A 23,191-nucleotide genomic window follows, 5' to 3' on the forward strand; every position below is an offset into this window, starting at 1 on the left:
AATCTTAAACCAAACAGAATCAAAGCAGAATTGTTTTGAGTTCTTTTCTTATGCTTTCTTCTTTCTCAGGACTTAAGTCTCCGCTTAGTGGCTCAGCGTTCCTTCCCATTCCCCAAATTCAGATCTACATTTATTATTGTAAGCTATCTAGAATAGTCCCACAGCGAGATGGGCAGCAAACAAACAAACAAACAAACAAACAAATTCTTGACATTTCTGAAGAAGGGGTAACCTTATTCTTGGCAGCAGCTGAATAGGGATTATTTGGTTGCACAATTCATAGTAGAACATGTAGTTCCACATAGTCTGAGATCTGCAGAGTACAGATGCAAATGTACTAAGTATTCCTCACTTACCTCACCTACAGTAAAGCTGTCTAGGGAGTAATTCAGTGCTCAGAGGAAAGAATGTTAAAACATTGGTTTTGATTACATTTTGATCAAAGGATCTTTCCCACCTTTCTCCTTTTCTCACCTCCACACTCATAGTAGTTGCAGTTTCATAATCCACAAGGTTTGAATTTATCACTATCACTTGAACGGTGCCTTCGTTTACAATCTGCCTGGGTGACACTGAGAATGCTGGTGCATCAGGACCTCTCAGGAACAGCTGGAAAGTTCCATTTTCACCCTTTTCAAGAGAAAAGACAGGACATTCCGAAAGAACTGTATCAACCAGGAGAATTGATTAGTACCAGCCAGGAGAGTGACAGCTGATTTGGATTTTTGACAATGGAAAATAAGCAGATAGCAGTGTATGGGTTTTCTTTTCTTCTGTCTGTTTGCCTGAATTCACTCCTGAATTTTCCTGGAGTTGCAAAATTTCAGTTGTGAAAGAAGATTTTTGTGACAATCTCCTAGAAAAGCAAAAAGTGAATGATCTTGGTCTGACATTGACCTACCTCTCAATGTTACAATAAAGCACATTAAAATATTTGATCAAATGAGACAAAGTAATTAACTGAACATTTAGCTTGTGTTCTGAACGCAGATGAGCATTCAGTAATTATATTTAAGACAGGCAAAAGAGAGACATTACTGCTGGCAAAAACAATGATTGATTGCCTTACTATTTAACTGGAGTGACTTGATTTCAGCTAACACAGACCTAACACAACAATGAACACTTCCCAGCTCATTTGTGGGATTATACTACTGTATTAGCAAATCCAATGGGATGATATGAAATATGTTCATAATTCAGAGAAATTAAAGAGATATGTGGGTTCCACTGCCTCAAACAACAGGCACATTTTCCACTTATAGGAATTTTTCAGATACAAAGTTTTCTTTAAGCCAAATTCAACTCCTACGTAGTGACTTCATAGACACGTCTTCAGGAAGGCTTTTCTGGCAAAGCATGGAAATATTCTCCCATTGCTTTCTTCAGAGGGTTTAATAATTTTTAACTTTCTAATTTAGTCTACAACACACTTATTTCATGGTGGTCTACAATCCAAATAATAAGGAGATCCAATGCTGCTTAGCCTAATTCTGTTATGTGCTAGTTCAGGGATGTGAAACTCAAGGCCTGCAGGGTGCTTAGATCTGGCCCACAGGGCCATCCTGTTAACAGCAAAAGACCACCCCATGGTGCCTCGCCAGTGAATACGGAGCTCAGGAGGGCCACGTGCAGCCCTCAATAGCTCTGTTTTCCACCACAGGCACCCCCGACACGAGTGACAATGAATTGGCCACACCCATCCTGGTCAGGCCCACCCACCACCACCACCACGGCTCCCTGAGGTAAAACACAACCCTGATGCGGCCTTCAATGAAATCGACACCCCTGTGCTAGTTGGTCAAAAGAATTTAAATCTGCCTTTAGTCCAAATTCACACTCCTAGTTTTCAGTGAATGAAACAGCAGGCTAATTTTGCCAGATGGTCAATCACATCCAACCTTGTTCTAAACTGATTTTTTTTTTAATCTAGCTTTGCAGGATCCACATGAAGATGCCTAATCCAGCCACTGTTATGTAGCAGTTAAGATGTTAGGCTAAGATTGGAAAGACCCAAGGTGTTTGCACACTATGCCATGGAAAATCACTGACTAGGGGACACTTGATTGCTGTCGGCCCAATCTACTTTGCAGGGCTGGTGCTGTGGAGATAAACTACACTATAGGAGTCCACCATGTAATTCCACCTAGAGCATTTGAAGCAAAGGCAAGATAAAAATAAAAGATAAAAGGCCACCCAAATCCCCAAATGCTCACCTTGTCAGGATCATAGGCTACAATGCTGAGGTTGGCCACAGGTGTTCTGGCAGAAGCATGTTCCTCGATCTGACCTAAAACATCGACGTCTATAGGGCCTGTGAAGTTGCAGGGAGGAGCCGTGCATAAATAAAACTGAGGTTTGTTATCGTTGATATCGGTGATATGGATGGTCACCTGGGAGGTCACTTGTGCCACTTGGTGGTAAATGTTCAGGTGTTTTTCTTGAGCCTGTCCATTGAAGCAAGAGAGAGAGTTTGGAGGTCTACTTATAGTTTAGTAATTTGATGCTTTTGTATACTAAAAGATTTTCATATACTAACAGGCCTTTGACAAAAAGTAGGGGTAAAGGTGGACATAGAGCAACCTTTTCCCAGGGCTGCTCTGCTACTCACAACAATGTGAAATTGCACCTCTTCACCTGGCACACCTTCTCGGTCCAGGTCACTATTCACAGTGATGACTCCTGTGGACTGGTTCACTGCAAACAGGCTGCTGGCATCTAGAGAGAGAGATAATCAGAAAAGTGGCTTACCAGCAGTGTTGGAAAAGTTAATCCTTCACTAAGGATGGCCATTGTGTTTGACTTTTAATTTGGACCTCCGGAAAGGAGTGTGCTTTTGTATAAGAGTCTGTAGAGATTCTAAGTCATCCACATCATGGTTGTCCCAAAGGTGCTCTTTTCAGGAGGCAACTGGACTTTCTTGTTTTTTTCTTTGAAGAAATTTCACTTCTCACCCAAGAAGCTTCTTCTGACCTGATAGCAGGGAATGGAAGCCTTTATATTCCTTGCAGACAGCTGGTATTTGCAAAAAAAAATATTGCAGACTACAGGAACCAAGGTGACCCTGAGGACACAGATAAACCTCCAAATGCTTCAACGACCCTCTAAAACAGTGTTTTTCAACCACTGTGCCGCAGCACACTAGTGTGCCGTGACATAGTGTAAGGTGTGCCGTGGGAAAATTACTTTATATATAGTCAATATAGGCACAGAGTTAAATTTTTTTAACAATTTCTAATGGTGGTGTGCCTCGTGATTTTTTTCATGAAAAAAGTGTGCCTTTGCACAAAAAGGTTGAAAAACACTGCTCTAAAAGGATACAAATGACTAGCTGTTTGCGAGGAATATAAATCCTTCCATTCTTCACTATCCAGTTGCCTCCTGAAAAAAAGCATCCTTTGTATAAGAACAATTTTCTAACCACATGGTGTGTTATAGGACCTCAAGAAGGTCCTCTGACACCCTCTTCCTCCACATCTTGGGATGGAGAGGCAAGAAAAAGTTTAAGACTGCAGCCATCCAACATAGTCAAGATTAAGCGATGAGACTATTTCTGGAATTGCCCATTGCATGGATAAGCAGTGGAGTGGCCTTGTGAGAATTTAAGTTCAACAGAGCCGAGGTGGCGCAGTGGTTAAATGCAGCACTGCAGGCTACTTCAGCTGACTGCAGTTCTGCAGTTCGGCTGTTCAAATCTCACCGGCTCAGGGTTGACTCAGCCTTCCATCCTTCCGAGGTGGGTAAAATGAGGACCCGGATTGTTGTTGGGGGCAATATGCTGACTCTGTAAACCGCTTAGAGAGGGCTGAAAGCCTTATGAAGCGGTATATAAGTCTAACTGCTATTGCTATTGCTATATATAGGAGACATTACATACAGCATCTAACTATAGGAAAAGTTATAATGCAAAGGAAGCCAAGAAGACAATTTGGGAAGAATGTGATAGGAGCCAGGCTTTCTGCTTTAATGAATAAAATAATGTGTCAGGAAAGGACTGAACATCAGCTATGATTTCCTAAGCATAAGGGTGCTGCTATGCATTTTGTAGACATAAAGTATCGATATAGTAATTAAAAATTAGAGCCATATGCATAATTAATTTCATGGTTGTAGACAATGGATCATAAACTTGATCCTGTCTGTACACCTGATATCCCTCTTCCCTAGACTCTTTACTCACCGGTGATATTGTAAAGGATTATATCATCCACAGATTTGTCCTTGTCAATGGCCAATACTGTCATTATAGGAGTACCCTAGAAAGAAGAAAGCCTGAATAAGATACGACATATTTTGTATCCCCACAGTATATAAAGAAAGAACCTGATTTGCTAATGTGTTCATCAACCCTTGCAGCTATGCACAATTCTAGCTTTATAAAAAAGAAATAATCTTCCAACAAGAAATTAAACTGATCCACCTTCTAGATAAATAATTGCTGTTCAGGAAGATAATTTCAGCTGTCTAAAAATACAATTCTCTCTTGATCTCCAGGGGACAATTTATTCAGGATACTGCTTATAAGCACTATTTGCTTAGAGCTCAAAGCATTGTTAGAGACCCCACACACCCACTTCACGATCTGTTTCTGTTGCTACCCTCTGGGAGGAGGTTTTGAAGTATTTCTAGCAGGACTTCCAGATTTTATAACAGCTTTGTTCCCTATGCCATCCGTCTAGTAAATGCACAAGATTCATTTTTCTCACCATGTACATGTATCCGAACTAGACTGTGTTTTTTCTCTGTGTCATACAACATATGTGGGCATATGCATAATTTTGCATTTTATTTATTTTGTCATGTTTATGTAGTGTATATTGGAGGTGGTGACCCCTTGAGAGCTGTATGCAACGAAATTTCATTTTACTGCATGCCGATTAGTGTACATTCAAAGTGACAATAAAATTGTTCCATGTCTATGTCTATGACAAGAAGCAATGGAAAAGCATTCAAAAATCTACTCTGGCTGGGTTTTTTGTTTTTTTTTAAAAAACATTTTGTCAGCCTGAATTCATTCATATGAATAAAAGCACTATGTGCTTTTATTTAGATTCATATTGGAAGCAGATATTGATGACATTCAAAACTTAAAGATATCAACAGGTTGGCTTGCAGGAAGGGGAATTAGATCAAGCATATATTCAGCGTGTTCACTTTGAATTATAAAAAAAAATACTAGAACCAAATGACTGATAGAAGATGAATACTTTGTTTGGCCAAGCATGATTAGACACAAGGAATTTGTCACATAAAACATTTTTTCCTCAAGGAAAAGGACACAAGAGGCAAAATGAGGATTCACAAACGCAGAACTGGATTTCATCACCTGTTATTATTAATTTCCGTCTGTCTTTTTTTAAGTGAGATCTTAGAGTGATGTGATGTCACAATATCCAGTTTTCTTTTATTTAAAAATCCTCCTCTTCCTCATAGGCTGTTCTTGTCAGGATGGCATACTCTAATACTGAACTTTGCAGCTTAGTACAAAGTGATACATGGTGGTCATTGAAAAGCAATGTACATTGGATCCTCTGATGATGATCACAATATACAGAAGATTGGGGTATTTGTATATCTTCGTGTGATATGAGATCTGCAATTAATCTTGGAGAATAAAATTCTGGCTATAGTAATTCATGCTCTGATGAATTATCTATAAAGGTGGTTAAAAACTTCAGCAACCACAAAATGAGCTGTACATTATATAAGATTTGGATTAATGCCACTGGCACTCCAATAGTTTCCATGCACCAATGAAAACTAGGATGGTGTAGGACTATGATAAATGAGGTAGTAGTATACAGCACTTTAGATACAAGATAAAAAGGTGTTTGACAGCACACAGCGGCATTCATGTGGTTCTTGTATGCAATTTCTCAAGGTGCTTGCAACTATGCGTGACCAGTGGTGGGTTCCTATCTGTTCGGACCGGTTCAGCCGGTAGTGGTTTGGCCATGCCCCCGAACCAGTTCTCCCAGCGTCACCATAGGTCCCGCCATCTTATTTTTTGCTTCTACATATGCACAGAGCAATTTTTAATGTTCTGCACCCATGAGCAAACCGGCAGTAATGACTGCTGGAACCCACTACTATGCATGACATAAAGTGCTTGCAACTATGCACTATTCAAAGCGCACTGAAGATGTCTCCTCGAATGGGGAGAAACAAATTACTCCCTAGCCCTAAATGGAAGGACCACTTTCTGAATCCACCTGCCAATGATTTCTGACTTTGGAAGGGGAAAAAAAGATCCTCACCTCTAGAAGATAAGACAGAATCTTCTCAATGGCAATTGCTGAGCTACCTGCTGAGAAATTTTAGAAGGAAATATCTTTGAATGATGTAGGCTTTTGATATTATGTCTCTGTTTATATGTTTAATTTCAATGCCATCCTGTGATTTTACTATGCTTAGCCCCAAAATGGATTTAGTAGGAAATTTTGAAGAATTAAGATTTGAAAGCCAGGTTTTGTCATACACAGGTGAGAAGGTTCTTACCAGAGGGCAGTTCTCTGACACTGAGGCCACATATGGCTCTCCCAAAAACTGTGGGTCCAGATCTGGAACATCAATAACTGTCACAGATATATAAGCCGTATTGTTCTGATAGATAAAAGAACCATGCAACAATCCTCCATTGTCCTAGAATACACAGAAGCAACCATAAGTCATTTGAATTGACATTTTACCTATTTATGGTAGCACTGTGAAGAATCCTTGTATTTTGAGGTAACTGAAAACACGCCTAGAGTATCTGAGAGATTGCCCCTGAAAAACATCTATTCTGATTTTTTTTGGCTCAATCTTATATGGGAAAAGACCTGAATATAACAAGACCAGCGTGCGCACAGACACACAGACACAGACACACAGACACACACACGGCTATAATGTTATAAAATAACATGATTACTCTAAAACCTTTATCCTGTGTAGGATATTACTCTACTTAAAATGTAGTTGTATTAAAATGCAGCATCTGCCAGATAATCAAAGTTTTCCAAATATAATTGTTCTAGAGGTTTTTCAATATCTAAACAATCTAGCAAACTAACTTCCACAATCTAATATCTAAAAATATATTGGTCTAGATTTTTAATGAACCCAGTCAATATAAGACAACAATAAATATCTCTCTGAAAGGTGCATTTGCCCGGGGGGGGGGGGGGTGTCAAAAGAAGAAATGGTTTGCATAGTTTTAACAGATTTTAAAAAACTCAAAAATGGCAATAAAGCATCCTATAAATCTGGAATTCATCAAATGGCCAGCATAGGCCAAATCCAGAGCCAAACCCCTACCTAAATATTCCATTATTATTCACAACTTTGTGCTTTTCAAACCACAATATTTTGTAACGTAAGGCCTATCACAATGGCTGAGAACCATTATTTCCTGCTGATGTAATCAATATCATCCTTGGCTTCTTCAAGATTGATGATTTTAATAACAACCCTGAACTGCTGCTTTCAGGTATTGATGTTTTGAAGCAGGAAGGAGCCCTTCCCAATGTGCTCCAAGTTGGTGAAAAGCTCCTCAGGATTCTGCACTCTGGGCACTTGCTTGGTTATTGGTGAGTGGGCCATGGTACAGATCCAAAGGAGGACAGCGCCTTTCCACTGATTTGGTTAATCTATGACCTGAATTTTCAACAGAATGCTTAACAAAACATACTACATAATCCCATCTACTTCTTGCCCTGCTGTTAATCATAGCCCCATAAACCTGCGCAAGACATACCAGGGAGAGAGAAATACTCATGCTGGAGTCCCCTATCCAGTTTTCACCAACAATGTTGGGACTACAACTCCATGCTATGTGTGAATTCTAGGATTTGCAGTCTTAGCACACTCACGGGCTAACTGTTGGAACACCAATACAAATCCTTGTCAAAGAACCCAGTTGAAAGCTACTAGGCACAGTGCCTTGTTCATGACAATTAAGCACCTAGGTTTTTTTTCTCCACATAAATGAGATTATTACCCCTCCCCTGCCTCTGAATATTCCTGAACCTCACCGTAGCAAAGATCTTGATTTGATAGAAAGTGCTCTTATTGTTGTAGCTGAGTGAGCCATTCAACACTACAGTGCCATTTTGCAGAATGTTAAAAAGCTGACGATTCTCTGCACTGTTTGGAATGACCTGTAAAGGAGTCACATGGTAGAAACATGAACAGTAACAAAATACAAAACTTTGCCTTGAATAAAAAACACATTCCTCAAGGATGACTTTGTGGGAAGTCCTGAAGATATTATAAATTAGTTGATGGCGTGTGGGAAGTATATCTATTTATAACAGACAAACTCAACCGGCAAAATAACCTTCACCAATGGCCAGGTGAATTCTCAGCTTATGTAGCAATGTGTACAATATGTAGTAACAATGGTTGCAGCGCCCCAGGGTCATGTGATTACCATTTCCACCTACCCAAGTGGCTTCTGACAAGCAAAGTCAACGGGGGAAGTTGGATTCACGTATTGACTGTGTGATTCACTTAGCACTTGCAGTGATTTGCTTAACAACCATGGCAAAAATGGTGCAAAATTATATGAGACTCACTTAACAACTGCCTTGCTTGGCAACCAAAATTCTGATCCCAATTGTGGTTGAAAGATGAGAACTAGCGATATGTCTCATCAAGATTCTATTTACAATTTTAAAAGGTAACAGTCTTTAAATATCTTCATGTGTTTTTATTTCCAACTAACTTTTGAAATTCTTATACTTTTGAATTCTTCTTATACTGTATGTAACTTCTTTTGAATTCCATTTTTATTAACAAAAATTCAGAGATAGATTTTAACCCAAATTCTCCAATATGATTATGTAAATTATGTAAATTAACCTGGCTTTCTTTAAATGGCCTTGATATAAGCATCTTCTGCAATTGTGGCTACAGTACACTTTTTGCTTGGAACTCTCAGAAACATACATTCTTCTGAGAAGTATTTCTCAAAGAGAAATGTGCACTTTTTACTTTCAGAAAGGTAGCTTACAAGTGGCTTTATGTATTAAATTAATGCATTAAATGGGGAAATTCACAATCCTAAGGATCTATTTCTGCATAAGTGCCATTGGACAGACATTACAGATTATATTCAAAATGCCAGCATTAGGACATTCACTTATATCTACCTACCTACCTACCTACCTACCTACCTACCTACCTACCTATTTGGCATATGACATATGGACTTGCAATCTATGTTAACATTTCATCTGGATTTAAAAAAAACAGTAAAATACGAATATTTAAAAAATCTATATTCAGATACCAATCTCTAGGTAATGTAACCATTGAAGTACAGCTTTGTTTATGTGAAAAAAATAATCAGATATTGGAGTAGTATATGCACTCAGCTTATAAACTGACTACAATGTGATCTACAATTTGACAGTTTTTCTCAATGGAAATGGGTTGCTGAATGCCCAGACATAGGTAGATGTATAAATGACCCTACCCAAAAGTGTCAGGTTTTGAATTACCATGCCAGCAATGGAGAACCTTGAATAGGATTCGTATCTCACAAGGCATCTGCCAGGATTCATTATATATACGGGGTACAGCATCCTTCCCTCACTGTGATTGTGGGGTCCCACTCACCTCTATGATTTCATAGGATACCCGTCCAGCATTTTCACTGTCAATATCCACAGCTCTCACATCATAGATTTGGGTACCAATTATTGTGTTCTGGAACAAAGTTAATTGGTTTGCAGACTTGAAGGTTGGAGTCGAAAGAAGAGCAACAGAAGCTACATATAACATCCAAAGCTAATATACAAATCATTTAACAGAACCACACATGCTTTGAAAAATGATTCTGAATAATTGCCTTGGACCTCACAGAAGGGCAACACTTTTCTGCTTTGATTAAACAAAGTGAACCTTTAAAAAGGTACCACCACTACTTGAAGAACTGCATTGACTAGTGCATTCCTTAAAACAGTGGCACCATTACTGAGTGCTTTAAAGCAATCAGGCTGCTTTAATCAATAGGCAGGAGGTGTTGTAAGGTCCAAAGTACTAGCTGTGGACTATCTTGGAAACGAGCATAGTTGTATTAAAAATTATTATTTACCTTTTTAAGGTAAATCCCTTGGTTGTTTGGAAAAAAAGAATGGCAAAACTAGAAGTTATGGCATTCTTCCTTAGCCTTTTCCATGTATGTGAGTCATGATGTCCCGACAATGTGAACAAATGCAAGCTATCGAAAAGTCAGCCAGGAGGGCAACTGAAGAGTTACAGCCCACTATCTCTGAAGGGCAGAAGCTTGGGTAATGTGGGGCTATTTCTCTGGGATATAAGAAGCTACATGAGGGCTAACATCTCATTCTGTGTCTCAGTCCAGCCCTGATGCTGGAGTAAACAAATGGCTTTCTCTATCCTTTGATTTCATTACTGAAGAGCGTCCAGGTTTAGTTAGTCTAACATGCAAAGGCTACCATTCTACATGTTGAAGTAAACTTGAAGTAACATCTAAGGAATGGGGCAAGATCAAAATGTCAGAGGAAAATGGTCTAATTATTCATTATGTTTAAATTACAGTGCACAAAATAATGTATAACTTAATTAATTACTATTTAATTAAATAACAATTAAATTATTTTGCACCAATTGGGATTGCAATACATAGGGAAAAGAGAATTAAGCCTTCCTTAATTGGCTGCAATCATATCAAAGATCCATTATGTTGATAGCAATTAGGCTAGGGGAGGAGAGTTGCCACTGACATGGCAATGAAGCTTTCTGTCTAAGCCGTTTTAAATATACAGATCATGTTGCATGACACAGATTTAACATATTGCCAGTTTAGGCTCTATCATTATCTAAGTAATCTAGTGTAAATCCCCATTTAAATCTCCTGCTGATTTTAAATTATTACTTGTTTCATCCAACAAGTTCTTAAAATCTCTATTTAAAACAGCAGTTTTTCCTAATTTTTCTTACTCCCATTCCAAAGTAGCTTCATTCACTCTTTGCTTGTAACAGGAGCCATAGCTAGCATATACAGTACTATGTTAGAAAGGAGTCCAGTAAGAATGAAATCATGTGGCTGAAATGGACAGAGTTGGATACAGAAGTTGTTTCTCAAATATAGATATCCAAATGGTATAATGTCCTTGCAGTTGTGATAGGTTAATCCCAGGGGTGAAATCTATTAACCTTCGTTACTTGTTCGCAAATGTGAGTGCATACTTCGCTTGCATGTGCTCCATCTGCGCATGTGCAGGAACTTCCATGCATGCGCAGAGCATCAAAGACGGACGTGATGACATCTGGGCGGGTGGGCGGAACCTGCTACCGAGTATGCATGCGAAGGTAAGCGAACAGCGAGGAGGGGGGGAATCAGCTGTGCCATGCGATTTACATTAGCTAGAAAGCAGGAAATCCTGCTTTCTAGCTAATATAAATCGCGAGTCACAGCTGATCGTCAGAAATACCAATTCGCCCAAACCGGTAGCATTTTTTAACTACTGGTTCGGGTGAACTGGTCCGAACCGGTAGCATTTCACCCCTGGTTAATCCCTTTTTTTTAGTTCCCACAGAAATTGAATACAATAGATGCTGCTTCTATGAGGGGCAGGAAAGTCATGTATTCACGCTTGGGGTGAGCTCTGTAGCATTTCTCTGAACTCATTTTCAAAACATAAACACCTCTGATCTCCATTGTTTCCATGATTAACTTTAGTCAATTGTTGTACAGGTTTACTTTAAAAAATTTTTTTTACTGTGTTTATAATTCTTAGTTAACAATAATTTGTTCAGAGATGATTTAATATCAGATTTAATATAAGAGCCGAGGTGGCGCAGTGGTTAGAGTGCAGTACTGCAGGCCACTTCAGCTGACTGCTATCTGCAGTTCGGCGGTTCAAATCTCACCGGCTCAAGGTTGACTCAGCCTTCCATCCTTCCGAGGTGGGTAAAATGAGAACCCGGATTGTTGTTGGGGGCAATATGCTGACTCTGTAAACCGCTTAGAGAGGGCTGAAAGCCCTATGAAGCGGTATATAAGTCGAACTGCTATTGCTATTGCTTTGCTATTTAGAAGTTATGAAGGTGATGCTGAATGAATGGTAGTTATGTCTGGTCCCCAAAGTTACAACAGCACACCCTTGGTAATGTAGTCAAAATGCTGACATTTGGCAGCCCACTTGCATTTGCAACCCCAGGAATGCTTAATCCCACTCGTCCATCTGCCCTATCTTCATTTCTAATTCTTGCATGGCTTTGGAAGGCTTCAAAACCTCACAGGAAAGCCCCATGTGATTTGGATAAAGCAACAGGTCACATGAAGTGCAAAGCCAGCAGGGGAGAGATGGGAGGTGGAGAGATAGATGGGTGGAGGGACTTGAAGAGGAGGTAGAGGAGGGAGGGCCTTACTTTTCCAAGGATCAGGATGGGAGGGCCCAAGCTAGGAACAGCTTGGATCAGAGTGGGTCAATCTGGATCCTCCCCTAATGACCAGTGGGCTTCAGTTAACAATGGCAACAGGGATTGTCAGAATAGCCTCCACTAAGCAATGTGATCATGTAATGTCATATTTTATGAGTGCATCACTTAGCATTGGATATTCTGGTCCCAATTACCATTGTGACTTGAGGATTATTTGTACGGGACACACAGTCACACATAAATAACCTTTCTAGAATAAACTTGAGAAGAAAATAACATGGACATTAGATACCTCAGGGACATCTATCAAATAAGGTTCATTCTGGAATATTGGTTTATTGTCATTCCGGTCAATTATAATGATAGTGATTATTTTAGAGTTCTGTTGATAAAAAAAGAAGAAGGTTAAACACAAATGATATAAGAGACTAAACGGAAGGGCTTCAGCATTCATGAGTAGAAAAGGGCTGTAGAGATATGATAACCCTTATACAAGACAGATCAGGCCCTGGACCCGAAAGTATAACACTTGAAACTCTACTAGTCAAGAGAATAAAAGGCAAAACTCCAGTAGTCAGCATATAAAAATGCAATCATCACTGTCATCGTAATCAAGCAGTTGCAGCTCAGCAAGTTAATGGATAAGAAAAACTGCAGCCACAGAAGTGTTTTCAGCACAGCTGTTACATTTGGTTTTGTGTCTGGTTCTCTAGGGGAGTTGTTGGAGGCTTTTCTCAATGCTATAACTAATTTTAATTTATCTCAGTGGCTTCAGTCAAAATGTAACTCACTCAAACTGTGCTCTAGCTCAGGGGCCTCCATCCTTGGCAACTTTAAGCCTGGCGGACTTCAACTCCCAGAATTTCCCAACCAGCAAAGCTTGGAGACCTCTGCTATAGCTCCTTACTGAGCACTGGTGTAGCAGATACACCTCATCGCCCTATTCCCCATCCATGGGGATTCTATGCCCCATGTATCCCTCCAGATTTGTCTTTCTCCCAACACTTTCTCCCTTTACTTACTGGTAGATTTATCTTGTCTGTCACTTGCACGTTGAGCAGGATAACACTTGTTTGCTGAAAATAAAGTGCAAAGCAGAAGTACTTTAATAATGATGTGCCAACGTGATGATCATACTTTGGTTTCAATCTGGGGGATAAATAAGTCGTATTTATTTACTGTCCATATCATTGCTTTTTAGAGTGAGATGGGAAGCATAAAAATTTAATAAATAAACAAACATAGAAAAACATAGAAATCATATCAAAGATGCAACATACGGGTAGTCCTCAACTTACAATAGTTCATTTAGTGACTGTTCAAAGTTACAACAGCACTGGAAAAAAAAATGACATGACCATTTTGCACACACAACCATTGCAGCATCCCCATGACCACTTGATCAAAATTCAGACGTTTGGCAACTGACTCATATCTAACACAACTGCAGTGTCTGAGTGACACATAATCACCTTTTGCAAGCTTCTGGCAAGCAAAGTAAATGGGGAAGATTTATTTAATAACCATGTTACTAACTTAAGAACTGCAGTTATTCACTTAAAAAGATTGTAAAATGGGGCAAAATTCACTTAACAAATGTCTCATTTAGCAATAGAAATGTTGGGCTCAATTGTGGTCAAGCACTACCTGTATTAATGAAAACCTGTTACATATTCATCCAAAATTGTTGGCATAGCCACATTCTTCATCAGCTGAAGTTTCTGGATATTCTTCCGCGGTACCCCACTTAGAGTGCATTGCAATGATCCAGATGAGAGACAAACAGGGAATTAATAATTGAGCGGAGAGCCTCCCTATGCAGGAAAGGATGTAACTGGTGCACAACACAAAATTGAGCAAAGATCCTTCTAGCCAGGCTTCCCACCTGCTCCTCAAGCAGGAGTTGTGAGTCCAGGAGGATCCTCAGATAATGCAGAGGGTCTGTCTGTGACAGTGTAACCCCATCCAAGGCTAAAGATGCTAAATGCCCATACAGAGGAGCTCCCTACCCACAACCACTCCATTTTACCAAGGTTCAGCTGAAGCCTGTTGTTCCCCATCCAGACCCACGCAACCTCAAGTTTTCTCAGGCCTCAAGAATGCACACAATAGTATCGCATAGTTCACCCAGGATGGAGATGTATAACTGGGTAGCATACTGGTGATACATCATTCCATAATGGCAGATGACCCCACTTAGTGAATCCATGTAGATGTTGAAAAAGCCCTGAATCCTGTGACAAAAAAGAGACCTCTAACTTCCTATCAACACTGATAGGGACCAGCCTCAGGGGAAGGAGATGGACTAGCACAAAGCTGTGACCTCACCCCTAATGGATATTGTATCGAAAGGGTGAATGGTAACAGAAGCTAGTGAGAGGTCAAGAAGAAGAAAGATGGATGCAGTATCCCCATCCTGCTCCCACCAAAGATAATCTTTAAAAATGGTGTTTGTGTCCCACATCCAGGCCTGAAACGTGATTGAAAGAAGTCCAGATAATCCATTTCATTCAGTACCCTCTGAAGTTATAGAGTGGTAGTGACACCAACTTTTCAACTACCTTCCCTAAAAAGAAAAGGTGGGGAACTAGTTGAAAGTTGTCCAGAATGGCAAGGTTCAGCAATGGTTTCTTGTGGACAAGTGCACCAGCTTCTCTTTAAACAAAGCTGAAATGCCCCCTCCCTCAAGGATGAATTCACTATTGCTCATATTCACCCACACGTCATGTCCCAAAGGTGCTTTATTCCAAATGGCAACTGGACTTTCTTGGGTGTTTTTCTTTGAAAAAGTTTTGCTTCTCATCCAAGAACCTCCTTCAGTTCTGTTAGGGTGAATAGAAGATTGCCTTCAACAAATTTAGGGCAAGGGGAGAACCAGCACTCATGTCTTACAACTTGATTAGCATAACAACTGAAGAATCTTCTTGGATGAGAAGCAAAATGTTTTCAAAGAAAAAAAAAATAAGGAAGTCCAGTTGCTACTTGGTAAAAAGCACCTATGGAGCAACTATGGGTTCCACCACAAAACCGCGGACGACAAAATCGCGGTCGACGAAAGCGCGTATGTGACGTCATCACAGCGCGACGAAAAAGATCAAAAAATGTAAAAATAAAGCAAAAACCTTACCCTAACCCCCCCAAACCTAAACCTAAACCTAACCCTAAACCTAACCCTTAACCTAACCCTAAACCTAACCCTAAACCTAACCCTTAACCTAACGAAAAACCTAACGCTAACCCTTAACCTAACGCTAAATGTAACGCTAACGCTCTAAACCTAACCCTAACCCTTAACCTAACCCTAACCCTAACCCTTAACCTAACCCTTACCTTTATGTGAATCGGCTTGCTGTAATTTAATTTTTATTTCAATTTTTCGATCTTTTTCGTCGCATTGTGATGACGTCACATACGCGATTTCGTCGACCGCGCTTTTGTGGAACACGGTTTTGACGGGTCACGGCAACTATGATCTGGATGATTGAGAATCTTCATAGACATTCCCCCCAAATGTCATCTCCCAAGCAGTCTTGACCAGTCAAGGAGGGCATAGATCTAGTTCGTATCTTGTGGCATTTACAATCGGAAGGTCCATGTTCACTTTTTCAGCTCCAATAGGATCAAACTGTTTTTAGGCAATCGAACAGGTTCACTCCCTGGGCATCTCCACAGGGCTTGCCCCATGTTTGGCATCCAACTGGGAATAGACCTGAATAACTTTATCTGCCAGATACATAGAAAATTACTCTGTGTGGCCCTGAAGATAGGCTTCTGCCCCCTCCCCTTTCCTAGAAGGGCCTGGGTAATCTTAAGCAGGTCACCAAGGGGGCTCCTGCAGACGCAATAATACAATAGCAGAGTTGGAAGGGACCTTGGAGGTCTTCTAGTCCAACACCCTGCCTAGGCAGGAAAGCCTATACCATTTCAAACAAATGGCTATCCAAAATTTTCTTAAAGACTTTCAGTGTTGGGGAATTCGCAACTTCTGGAGGCAAGCTATTCCACTGATTAATTGTTCTATGGAACAATAAGAATGAAGAAGCGTTGATACTTTGCTGTTCTTATTGCCACAAGCTATGCCTTAATCGTGGTTCTAAATCATACATGTTTGACCAGATTTATAGACCAGTCCTACCCCCCAGCAGGGCTCTAGACTTCCTTTGATTCTTTTCAACACTCTCTACTCTTCCATGAACCATGGACAATATAGGGAGCAATGGACCAAAGGAGGTCTCACAGATGCGATCCTAACAAAGTTCTATCTGCTTCCCTATGCAACATAGGGTTGGATTCACCTGCAGTACTAAGTCAGAACAGACAAATTACGGTACATTATAACTTGAAATGATAAATGAACCAGACCATATCTCTTATTAATACTTCTTCCCCAAGGACAGATTAGCCGAGATGCCTCATTTATGAATCATTTATGTCCCTACCCACAGTCTATTACTCCCTTTCCATCTTTTCTGCAAATGATTCCAGATATAGAAGGTCCAATAAATCAATTATGCCCTGATTTATTTAAGCCAGTAGTTTTCTTTCAGTCCAGATTTGTAGACAAATAAAAGCTTACAAACTCCAATAGCTAGTTACCAATGCGTTATTTCTACTTTATTTGCAGGTCTTCCTGTAAATAAGAAAACTTGTACAGTAGGGATAAATAAACTGGACCCTCATTAATATTCAGGGATACAACTTCCAAAATCTCAAAATGGCATGGACAACAGTGAAAGACAAGACCAAAACATCTGCAGGACACTAGGCTCCCTGTTTACACTATATACTGTACAAGATATTGTAATCTACTAGCAACTTTAATATCGGTGGATTTTAACTCCTAGAATTCCCCAGCCAGTGTGTCCACACATGTTACAGTGGCCCAGACTAGAAACACTGGTCTACAGTGTATAGAGGACAAGTACCTTTAAAGGTGAGCTACTATAATGTTTCTTAGATGTCTGTGCTAAAAGTCTCTGACCCAGATTGGGATGGGACAAGGAGGTGGGATATGGGAGTTGTTAATGATGATGTTCAGCAGTTAAAGGAGATGCTGTTGATGATATTCCTTTGGTTACAGATGAGAAATTAAATATTGTGAGAATGAGAGTAACCTGGTAGAAGAGAGGGAAGCATGAATGTTATCACTGCTGTATATAAGCTATAGAAAAAAGAAAAGAATTTTAATCTGAAGCCTTCTGGCTTACAAATATTTTGGGAATGCATGCTGAGAAGCTGTTGTTTGCAGCAAAGGTGAGATGAGACGATAAAACAATGGATAAATTGCAATAAAGCATTTGATATCTAGAGCTAAAAGAGTTTTTGGCTTAGTGGGCACACAGAGCTCCTGATCACATTGATATACAAAGGACTTGAGATACCTGGTGCCAACAGGGCACAGTGGTATCTCTTTTAATCAGGTTGCTCAAGACTTAACTGATTACTATAAGATTTAGAATCCAAATAACCATGCTGTGAATTAGTAATAACTGTACTATGCATAAAACAATCCAATCTAAAAAGGATGAATTAAAAAGTCTGAGTAAGATGCAGGATAAGAGGCAATATGGCACTGGAGGGAGTAATGCTTTGGTTGTCAAAGAAGGTATAAAATCTAGTTTACTGGAAAAAAATAGAACACCACCAGTTTTCTCCCTGGTATCTAATTGAGACCGTAAGTGTCAAAGATGTAACTTGTCCTTTAAAGTGCCAAAGGTGTGACAGGTAACCAATGTGGCATTGTGGAAGAACAGATGGACAGAGCTGAATATAAAGCAGACGCACACAAACGCACATACCACAGCATCAGGATGATCCAGCTGCCAGTCAAAGAGCCGCATTGGACAGGTGGGGGAGAAGGAGGAGGAGGACAGGGGAACAAGGTGTCTATCTGGAGCTCTCTGCAGCCATAGACCTCATGAAGAAGAATAGACTGAATAGGCAAACTCCAAGCCCAGGAGTCGAAGTAAAGAGACAAACTAGAACTGGAGGGTGCAAACTGGTTTTTCCTTCCCTCAGAGCTGGCTCTAAGGAAACGGTTTTTTCTACTGTTTCCTCAGCTGGAGTCAAGTTTTGTAAGAGAAAAAGAGTCAAGAAGCACAGCTGGGAATACATAAGCAATGAAGCAAGGAAGAAACAGCCAAGACTCTGACAGAGAAGAAATGGAAAGCAGAACCTAAGATAACAACAGATTAAAAGATACTTTGAATTCTGAATATATCTCTACAGAGAGTGGCCATAGGGAGATATAGGGCTTAAGATAAAATAAATAAATCAATAATAAAGAAATATATTGAAGACTGACTAGAAAAATATAAAGACATAGTAAAATTTAAAGTACAGTGTAAATAAAATAGCAATAGCAATAGCAGTTAGACTTATATACCGCTTCATAGGGCTTTCAGCCCTCTCTAAGCGGTTTACAGAGTCAGCATATTGCCCCCAACAACAATCCGGGTCCTCATTTCACCCATTTCGGAAGGATGGAAGGCTGAGTCAACCTTGAGCCGGTGAGATTAGAACCGCTGAACTGCAGATAACAGTCAGCTGAAGTGGCCTGCAGTACTGCACCCTAACCACTGCGCCACCTCAGCTCATAGAAATGAGAAAAAAATGAGAAAATAGAAATGCCATTTTTTATTAGTAAAGTATTAATTTCTGAACAAGTTGAAGGCATTTATAATTTACTATTCATTTCTCTCTTTTTGGCAATCTTTCCTTCTTTTCTAAAACAAGCCTCCACTAATCATTGAAGAAGGATTCAAAAAAGCAACCAACAACAATCTAAATTCCAGTACTTTGGATCTTGATTGATTCTGGGTCAATCTGATTACTTCCTGTTCAAAGATCTTGTGAAGACATCTTTTTTTAAAAAAAGAAAAAGAAAGAAGGACACATGTGGGAGATAAGTAATTTAAGCCGAATCATCTTAATGTCTCTTTTGAGCAAATTACAGGCAATGGTAATCCAAGAAAAAAAGATGAATATTAATCAAGTATCCAATGCATTTTAATTTAAATGAGACAAAAGAAGCACACAGTGGAGCAAATTCTTAATTACACAAATGCACTGGGGGTACCTGAGCTGTCTGAAAATAACAAGGGAAATGTTCTTAGGGTGACAACCAAGAATTCAACAAAGGCAGTTGTGAAAGGACAAATTCCATGTTGGGTATAATTAGAAAGGGGTTGTAAATAAAAACTGCAAGGAGAATAATGTCCTTACATAAATATATGGCATACATGTACATAATTCTGGCACATTTGAAAAAGGATATACAGTAACAGAGCTACAAAAAGGGGAGCTCAAATGATCAGGGAGCCTGAATATTTTTCTTGCAAGAAAAAAAAAAGAACATTTGAAGCGTTTTAGCTTAGAAAGGGTGACTTGGATATGATTAAAGTATGTGACTTCATGCATGGACTGGGAAAAAACAATGGACATTTTTCTCTCCTCTCCTCTCAGAACATTAGGATCAGGGGTCATCTGGATGGAATGTATTTTAGAACAAAAGAAATTACATTGTAGTTAATTTGTGGAATTCATTCCTACATTATCTGGTATTAAGTCTCTAATTCTGATAGCTTTAAAGGGGTTGGATAAATTCACAAAGGACAGATCTATTGAAGTCTTTCAGGCTAACATGAGTTAATATCTAATTCAGGGGCAGTTAAAAGCAAATTCACATGTACCAATAGAATAAGAGAGTTAGAAGGGACCTTGGAAGTCTTCTAGTCCAACCCTCTGCTTAGGCAGGAAATCCTACACCATTTCAGACAAATGGTTATCCAAGATCTTCTTAAAAACTTCCAGTGTTGGAGCATTCACAACTTTTGGAGGCAAGCTGTTCCACTGATTAATTGTTCTAATTGTCAGGAAATTTCTCCTTAGTTCTAGGTTGCTTCTCTCCTTGATTAGTTTCTACCCATTGCTTCTCATCCTGCCCTCAGGTGCTTTGGAGAATAGCTTGACTCCCTCTTCTTTGTGGCAGCCCCTGAAGTAGAGTTGTGGAAAGTTCAGAAATACGAAGCACAACACCAAGGAGAAGAAAGAAAGAGAGGTCCCTAAAAATAAGAAAGGAAAGATGTTTATAGGAGTTGAGAGCTACAGGGTGGGAAACCCTATTTGTTTCCCATCCTGTAGCTTTCAACTTCTATAAACTGACCAGATTGGAACCTGCAGCATTATCCTGGGACACCTATATTTGCCTTCAACTTGATTTGTGGCCAACTTTTGGGAGAGCTAAAAAGGTCTTGTCCGTATACTTCAGATTTTTTTTTCTTTTAATTCTTTTATTGCAATGTTATAAATCTTGGTACAATATATTCTTTCAATGCAGATGTCAATGCAATAAAACTTATGTAATATATTATGAACATTCCATTATTTTCAAAACTTAAATATTAAAAATAAATGACTTGCATATAGCCACATCTTAGTATAGGAAATACCAGTCTTAAGACGCTGAACATTAGCCTTTTTTCTCCATCCACTCTTGTCACAATCTCAGTGTCCCTCTGCCCTTATTAGTTCCCCTTTAATCTCCTTTTTACAAATTGATTGATTCATTCTCTGCAGTCATGGCAGAATCACCTCAAGTCCCTTCTTTGCTCTGAGGGGACAGCTAAAGAGATCCTGTCAATGGCATCTGCTGAGGAATTGCTACTGTATATGAGGAATAGAGTACGTGGTGTTTTTTTTTTAAAGGCATGAAGCTTTTCACATGCTAATGTCCACCCATTCACCATCCCTTACTTTATTCAGTTATCAAAATGGGCTTTACACACTGAATATTTATGTTTATTAAAATGTCATCCATGGTAGATTCAGTTTGCATGCCTATGTGCTTACGTATCTATATATTTAATGAGAACAGTGACGTCTTTCCTACCCTTGCATTACATTACAGGGACAGTTAAGGAGCAACAGCACTAACAAAAAGCATAATAATGCTAGAAATAGTGCAAGATCTTTAACACAATGCTCATGTTTCTGATTTACGCAGATACAAAGGAAAGATTGAGAAAGCCACATTTGCAATTCAAGTAGTCCTTACTTTGTGACTTGTTTGCAGTTAGCACAGTGATAAAAAAATAACTTTATGACCAATCCTTTCACTTATGATCCTTGCAGGTCCATTAAAGAAAGGAAAGCTGAAGTAAGATATTAAATACAATCGCAAATTCATTTATCAATAATTTCACTTAATGACTGAGTTGGCACTCCCAATTGTGGTCACTGAATGAGGTCTACCTCTTGTTCAGAAGGGAGCTGCCAGAGTTGCCATCACACTTTGCCCATCCCTGGTTATGTCCCTTCATATCTTTACCTCATAATCCACAGGTTGCTTCAGCATCACGTTGCCTGTTCTACTATCAAGTGAGAAGTAGTAAGCATATTCACCCGCAATGCTATAGTATAATGGATCGTTTTCAGGATCCTTTGCCACCAACTGAAGAACCAAGGTCCCTGCAATGAAAAACGAGGGCCAGAAGCAGAGAAGGTGGGAGGAAAGAACCGGAGAGATACCCAGTTTTAAAAGAATCCTTATGGCCACAGACTTCACATACACACACCCTCCAGTCATCTCACTAAAGCCACATCTTTTGAAACAAACCAGAATGGTTTCTGGGTTCCTATTTTATTTTACTTATTTAAGCAATATAGCCACGCATTTCATAAAATAGTGACTCTAGGTGGCATATAGCAAAACTAAAAACAATAGTTAAAACCTTTATCGTTAAATTTTTTTAAAAAATATTAAAAACTATAAAAACAGAACCAAAATAATGAATAATCGATGTAGGGATATTAATAATCACAGAGTCTTCTCATTACTTCATCCGTCCCCTGGGGTACCCAGGTCTGGATAGACTTTGGAAGCCTCTTACCATGTCCTCTTACTATAATCCTCTTAACATGTCCTCAGTATGCATAGGGTTATAGCTCCTCCATCATCACAACACTGGCTGAAATGATGGGAGTCACTGTCTGTCTCATTTATAGGTCTTAGCCGAGGAAGGCTATGAAAAATGCTATTGACAAATATAAAAATTATGGCTTTCATTTTTTGCATTGCAAACAAAGCTTTCTCTGTCACTAACCTACAGGTGTGTCCTCTGGCAACATAAGGGTGCTGTTCATGTTGAACTCTGGGGCATGGTTCGCGGACGCTGCAAGAAAGAGAGTCAGCTGAAATTATGATTTTATGACCAAAAGACAATCCCCATCCACTCATACCACCCAATCTTCTAATTCTTCCTTCATCTGGATTTCCTCATAATATCTCCTGCCATAGCTCTTTATATTTCCCAACACTCTGTAGACTAAGACTAGTGGACTTAATGCTACCCTTAATGGGAGGTCCAGAACAATCATGGTCTTGTCTTAGCAAGTAAGACTGTGGAAATGTACAGTTCCATCAACCTCTCTTCACTTTCTTCAAAAGAGGTTGAATACCAAGATGCTTTCCTGATTTACTGTATCTTTACTTCAGTGTAAATCCTACATTTCTCCATGAGCAATTGTAGTGCTGGTTGTAATTCTCACTTGAGGATGTTCTTCCATACAATGCCAAGGCTCAGTAATGTCTCAGGCGACATGAACAGGCATAGAGGTGTGGGAGGAATTTTTCTACAGAAAATCTTACCTAATGTCAGAAATAGAGGGAAAACTATGCATGAAAACAACAGCATCCTGCTGAGGCAAGGAGATCTGCAAATACAACAGAAAGGAAGGATTAACTATCTTGAAGATAAAACTGCTCACCCTGGTTGTTTGTAAGATCACATTTGTT

The 23,191-nt window shown here is 39.4% G+C and overlaps 1 protein-coding gene across 1 annotated transcript in view; it reads right to left on the reverse strand.

Moving 5' to 3' along the window:
- The window catches only part of CDHR2 (cadherin related family member 2), a 41,574-nt gene extending 19,553 nt beyond the window's left edge, over positions 1 to 22,021 (reverse strand). Inside the window, exons 1-10 of the mRNA XM_087709356.1 lie at positions 21,725 to 22,021; positions 13,419 to 13,472; positions 12,689 to 12,778; positions 9,604 to 9,693; positions 8,016 to 8,141; positions 6,499 to 6,642; positions 4,181 to 4,256; positions 2,612 to 2,718; positions 2,217 to 2,447; positions 475 to 630 (exon numbers count right to left, since the gene is read on the reverse strand). Of these exons, the coding sequence (XP_087565482.1) occupies positions 475 to 630; positions 2,217 to 2,447; positions 2,612 to 2,718; positions 4,181 to 4,256; positions 6,499 to 6,642; positions 8,016 to 8,141; positions 9,604 to 9,693; positions 12,689 to 12,778; positions 13,419 to 13,472; positions 21,725 to 21,982 (1,332 nt within the window). The 5' untranslated portion in view covers positions 21,983 to 22,021. The remainder of the gene's footprint in view (positions 1 to 474; positions 631 to 2,216; positions 2,448 to 2,611; positions 2,719 to 4,180; positions 4,257 to 6,498; positions 6,643 to 8,015; positions 8,142 to 9,603; positions 9,694 to 12,688; positions 12,779 to 13,418; positions 13,473 to 21,724) is intronic.
- Between the last annotated feature and the right edge of the window lie 1,170 nt (positions 22,022 to 23,191).

Source organism: Thamnophis sirtalis, unplaced genomic scaffold, assembly GCF_051295495.1.
Source record: "Thamnophis sirtalis isolate CommonGarterSnake01/CBP01778 unplaced genomic scaffold, rThaSir2_p1.2 scaffold_3, whole genome shotgun sequence".
NCBI lineage: Eukaryota > Metazoa > Chordata > Lepidosauria > Squamata > Natricidae > Thamnophis > Thamnophis sirtalis.